Source organism: Rhagoletis pomonella, unplaced genomic scaffold, assembly GCF_013731165.1.
Source record: "Rhagoletis pomonella isolate Grant_MI unplaced genomic scaffold, Rhpom_1.0 Rhpom_scaffold_00001, whole genome shotgun sequence".
NCBI classification, from domain to species: Eukaryota; Metazoa; Arthropoda; class Insecta; order Diptera; family Tephritidae; genus Rhagoletis; species Rhagoletis pomonella.
In genome coordinates, this window is record NW_023458555.1 from 48,294,523 (window position 1) to 48,300,817 (window position 6,295).

The following is a 6,295-nucleotide window of genomic DNA, read 5'->3' on the forward strand; positions in this document are numbered from 1 at the left end:
ATTACACTCAACCGAGGAAGAAGGCACCGAAATTGCGCATTTAGACATTAGTTGCGTTTTTTTTACTCATTTCCAGTAAAATCCAGTAAAAGTTTTTACGAATTTTCATGTTTTGGCGTTTTCGTACGCAAAAACTTGCAAAGTAGGGGAAATTGAGAGAGCGAAAAATGACAGTTGAAGTTGCAGGCTTTTACTGGATTTTACTGGATAAATTTTTACTTGTAAGAATTTAGGAGTGTACTCGTACGCCCAACTATCTAAAGTTTTAGAAAACTTTTACTGGTTTTGCGTTCTCGTACCCAAAAAACTTGCAAAGTAGGGGAAATTGAGAGAGCAAAATGTGAAAGAGAGCTGCAAATTTCTGCTGGAAAAATTTTTCCCAGCTAAAACTTGCAAGTAAGAAAATCAGCTGATCACAAACACATGTTTGTAAATAAACAAAAGAAAATATGGCCTTTTTGATTTATATATTGCAAATTTTATTATTAATGCTAGTATACAACTAAAAATGCGTAAATTTAATAAGCACAACGTTTGTTAAGTATACTATTCGTTAGTTTGCTATTAATCTCCAGTTTGTTTACTTTAGTGTGTGCTGACTATGGTTGCCGTATGACATTTTTCGTGTGTTCCATAATTTTCTTTTAAATATACCAAAATAGATTTAAATGAAGCATGTTGAAATGTTTTTTGCTGAAGTTTTCGGTTATGGTAGGTTGATTGTTGAAATGAAAATTTTATAATTTTAAATCTACTCTATTACATTTTTTTGGATCAATGATGGGTATTTGGAGGAGATACTAATGCGTCACCATGTGATATCACAAATAATTATGAGAAACATAACTTATTCATTCCGATATAATTAATTAATTTTAAAAAGCTTTTCTTATCCAAAACTATTCAATTGTATAAAATGCCAAATCGGGGGAAAATGCACCAAGCAGAAAATAAATTGCCAAATTAATCACCAGTGGCAACTGTGCAAGTGATCAGCTGTTTCGAAGGTTGCAAGTTTTTGCAAATTTTGCGTTCTCGTACTTCTGTTGATATTTCGTCTCTTTGAGAGCGAATGCTGCTAAATTCTCAGAACTTTTTCTGCTGGAGAATTTTGTCCTCTCAATACGAGTACACACCTTTTGCCAGTACGAAAAACAGCTGATCGCATGTTGCTGGATGAAATTTAAACTAATAAGGACACTGTTTGTGGGTTTTTATTGTTGAATTTCACAAAATAAACCTATTTAAATACAAAATATATTGTTTTATTAGGAATTTGCTGCGAATAAACAACCAATTTATCAGCTGTTCATGAAACTTGCAAATTATTACTGGAAAAGCGTTCGCGTACTTTATTGCAAATTTTTTCTCTGAGAGCGAATTCTTAGAAATAAAGTTACTGGAGAGTTGCTGGCAAGTTACTGGATAATTTGTAAAAAACACAACTATTATTTCGGTTTCAACCGAAACTGTGCATGTATGCATTATTTCGTTTTTTTCATATGCATTATTTCGCTTTTAAAACGAAAGTATGCATATGCATAATTTCGGTATTTTTTTGCATTATTTCGGTTTTTGTTATATGCATTATTTCGGTTTTCTAACGAAAGTGTGCATATGGATTATTTCGTTTTTTGTAATATGAATTATTTACTTATACTTAGTAAGGGTTATAATCCCTAAGCGGGGCCGAAGGCCACCTACGCAGAAAGAAGTTCTGCGCAAAAATACTTCTGGCCCCCTTTTCCGGCAACACAGAAAGGAGAATTCGACTTAGTAAGGGTTATAATCCATAAGCGCGGCCGAAGGCCGCCTACGCAGAAAGATGTTCTGCGCAAAAATACTTCTGGCCCCCTTTTCCGGCAACACAGAAAGGAGAATTCTACTTAGTAAGGTATATAATCCCTAAGCGCGGCCGTAGGCCGCCTACGCAGAAAGAAGTTCTACGCAAAAATACTTCCGGCCCCCTTTTCCGGCAACACAAAAAGGAGTATTTTACTTAGTAAGGGATATAATCCCTAAGCGGGGCGGTAGGCCGCCGACGCAGAGAGAAGTTCTGCCCAAAAATACTTCCGTCCCCTCTTTTCCGGCAACACAGAAAGGATAGTTCTACTTAGTAAGGGTTATAATCCCTAAGCGCGGCCGAAGACCGCCTACGCAGAAACAAGTTCTGCGCAAAAATACTTGCGGCCCCTTTTCCAGCAACACAGAATGAAGAATTCTACTTAGTAAGGGATATAATCCCTAAGCGGGGCGGTAGGCCGCCGACGCAGAGAGAAGTTCTGCCCAAAAATACTTCCGTCCCCTCTTTTCCGGCAACACAGATAGGAGAGTTCTACTTAGGCCGAAGGCCGCCTACGCGGAAAGAAATTCGTTTTCATGTATGCACTATTTCGGTTTTGAGTCGAAACTGTGCATGTATGCATTACTTCGTTTTTCTCATATGCGTTATTTCGGTTTTCAAACGAAAGTGTGAATGTATGCATTATTTCGGTTTTTTCATATACGTTATTTCGGTTTTCAACCGAATCTGTGCATATATGCATTATTTCGGTTTTTTTCATATGCATTAATTCGGATTTCAAACGAGAGAGTGCATATGCATAATTTCGGCTTTTCTAATATGCATTATTTCGGTTTTCAACCGAAACTGTGCATGTATGCATTATTTCGGGTTTTTTCATATGCATTATTTCGTATGCACCGTTTCCATATGCACAATTTCAGGGTGCCGGAAGAAGGTAAAGTTGAGTATGGAGAAGAGAATCCCTCTTAAAATAAAAGTAAAGAATCCTAAATATAAAGACAAAGAGGAAGGAAAATTTAAATACCTAACCTAATAACAATGGTGGGGGTGAATATGTAAATGAAGAAATGAATGTACATATTTAGATCAGGATAAAGGAAGAGATAAAGATGACGAGGAAGATGAAGACCAAGACGAGGAAGAAGATGAAGATGAAAACGAAGATGAAGATGAAGTTGAAGATGAAGATAAGATGAAGATGAACATGAACATGAACTTGATTATGAACATGAACATGATTATGAACATGAACATGAACATAAACATAAAAATAAACATTAAAAGCGATAGAGACAAAGATAGAGAGGAAGAAAGTGATAGGGATATTAAGGAAATGCAACTGAAGAATGTGCGATGTTATATTGTGGTGTTTTTTTTTTACATATGTTATGTTATTTACTCTTATGTTATGGTAGGTTATGTTATGCTAAGTACTAATCTAAACTCCCCTCCAATGGAATGGGTTATTCCAACTAATGTTATTTCAGCTCAACTCAACTCACATAAACTATTCTTAATTTTTGCGGTTGAATTTCAACCGCTGGACGAACACTAGTAAGAATATTATCAATAGTTAATAATTAACGCTTGTGTCTCTATAGCCTGGAAACTCACATCGTATTATTATTAAAAACGTGAATTTTGAGAGTTTATCAAGGAAACGTCTAAATTTCCGAATATATTTAAGTCTTCCAAAACAAAGGTTTGTTTAGTTATATAGACTTTAATGCCTGCCAGCGCATCCGCCCAGACAGCTCATTAAGCACACCCAAGTTTGAGCGTCAAAAATACTTAACATCAAAGTATAGAATGTCAAAAATATGAATCATAAACACATACAATAGCAACTGCTACCGTATAAATTCAATACACGCAATTGGTTGGAGACTGCGTTGGTTATGTTGGTCATAAGTTCAGCCAACACATTCAATGATCCATTACCCGCAGCCGCTCCAATATGATGAGTAGATTTTAGTGAGCCTCACAAGCCACTGCCTCAGGTTACAAGCTGGATATCTGAATATTGGAAAATAAATAGAAATTATCTTTTCAAAATGATAAGAAGTGTTTCTTTACAAAATTACCTGCGCCACTCTGCCTTAGTACGGTTGTTGCTGCCTTTCATACCACAGTAATTTTGCATGCAAAATTCTGAATCATTAAAATTCATGCTCCTTCTCATTATTAACCCTGATCACATTTTACGCCCCGAGGAGTACTCAAAAAGGTTTATTACTGTATATACTGTGTTGTATGTGGACGAGCTTAAGGCGTGTCGCACAGGGGTCAAATTTCCGATTACGCTATGAAAACGTCTTAATTGACCAATCGTGACCAAAATTAATATGTGATATCTTCGACTTTAGTATTTTTAATTTGTCGAGTCTCCATAGACCCCTTTGCGACACGCATTTACCTACTCCAATCGGGACCAAAATTTATATGTGATATCTTCGCTTATGGTAGTATCGATTTTGGGTATTAGATGAAAAAATAATAATTTTAATTTCTTGAGTCTCTATGGAGGAATCTGAGCTTTGCCCACCGTGCGACAAGCCTTAACCGTCCCCAATCAGGATTATTGGTATTATCGATTGAAGGTGACACTGAAAAAAATCGTTAATCTGATTTGTTAAGGACTACCCTAATGCACATATATATATGTAGTACCTTCATATGTTCAGCTGTAATAAATACATTCGTTAATATTTTATTATATTTATTTTCTGTGTACATATTTTGTTTTTAGTATCGCACATTTGTTTTTAATATGTATTTAAATTGAAAAACCAACAACAAAAACCGTCTTCGTTAATTTCGCTGGTACTGTTAAATATATCTATGTTATTAGTTAAGAACATAATAGCTTAACTTTGCTAAACATTTTAATTTGCACGATACGTGTATGCATACAATTTAATTTAAAATATAAATAAATGAGTAATGGTAGTTACTTATTTAACTCGTCCGTTTTATTTTAGCCAGAAAAATCCAATTTAAAATTTTCATTTTCTATGAGCTGTCATGCAAGCTATAAAAATAGCAAATTAACGGGTTATCAGTTTATTAGTACATACTTGAGTTTTTCACCATTCCTTAACATGTTGTTTAATGTATTCTTTGCAATTATCCATTATATTTCAATAATTTCTCTCTCGAAGCAATTAAAACCCTATTTTATACAATATCAATAAATGTATTTGCATATAATATATGTATGCATATAGCAATCTGATCAAAGTTTATCTATACCAACAATACCAACGTCATCGCTTAACCTACTGGTATCGGTTTTAAGTATATACTTTTTTTTTACTTTTTAGTAGCTTAATTTATTTAAACTTTTGTGTTTATTAAATCTTAAATTGCATTCAGTTCATATCCATTTAATTACGAAATGAAAGCTATATATAACATCTGGGTCAAATAGTTAAAAATTGAAAACTAAATAATTTTATTTTAAATGAAACATTTTTCGTGTATCTTTAATTTTTACATAATTTAAGGTTTATCGCGGTGATTTTAAGGACTCCAGAAAGCAAGTTTTGGTTTTATTAAATTGTTATAATCGTGTCGCCTTGACCTCTCTACAGTTTAGTTTATTTCTTAACATTTTTTTCAAAACAACCCATGATATTAACTTTCAAAAAATTACCTTATGCCCGTTCTGTTTCAAGATTGATTTAGAATGTGGTATTGGTATTTATAGTTATGATAGTATGTACGATTTCTCATTGAATGTAGGTATGTATGTTCTTAATATGTATGTATGTATGCAAAGGTTTTTAATAGCAATATTAGCCACGCTTCTTGCTGTTACTTTTCTTTGTAGTGATATCGTCACAAAGAATAGAAGTATTGTTTTCATATATAAAGTAACATATTATTTAAATTTTATAGGCTGGGTTGCTAGAAAACTGTTTAATCCAAATCAACAGCGCTATCGTCAAATCCGAACACATTGTTTTGTTGCTGCTGCTGCTGATTTTCAGTTTGACTAGAGCCACTACCTGCTGGTACTGATTGGGTAGCACTATTGCTGGTACTCTGGGTGTTTTCATTTGGACCAGCTCTTTCCATTGTCGTATCATCGGATTGTGATATCTCGGTCATACTGCTGTCCATGACACCACTACGGGTCATGTCGCATTCGTTCGCCTCGTCTTCTTCACTTAGAGATTTACGGCAGATTGGACACGTTCCGTGCAAGTCTAACCATGGAACAATGCAATTCTCATGGTAAATGTGTGTACATGGGAGCCTTCGTACTATTTCGTCCATACGAAAATCCTCCCAACATACTGAGCACTGAGTTTTACGTTCTACGTCCTCGGAGGTTACATGTACTTTTGGTATTTCATCGATTTTATCTTTGGGTAATGGTGGCGGTCCAGATGTCTCCATTTGATTAAGCAATTGCGTTACAATTGTGTCGATACCTTCGCGACCCCACGCATAATCGCCGGGATTGCCCATGAAAAACATTGG

At 34.8% G+C, this 6,295-nt stretch overlaps 1 protein-coding gene across 2 annotated transcripts in view; it reads right to left on the reverse strand.

Annotated features, from left to right (window-relative positions):
* Positions 1 to 4,511: 4,511 nt before the first annotated feature.
* The window catches only part of LOC118745485 (E3 ubiquitin-protein ligase Iruka), an 82,520-nt gene continuing 80,736 nt past the window's right edge, over positions 4,512 to 6,295 (reverse strand). The window contains exon 2 of one of the 2 annotated variants that reach the window (XM_036478937.1): positions 4,512 to 6,295. This exon is cut by the window's right edge and continues 1 nt beyond it. In XM_036478937.1, the coding sequence (XP_036334830.1) occupies positions 5,729 to 6,295 (567 nt within the window). In that variant the 3' untranslated portion in view covers positions 4,512 to 5,728. The other variant, XM_036478941.1, reaches the window with a different exon arrangement.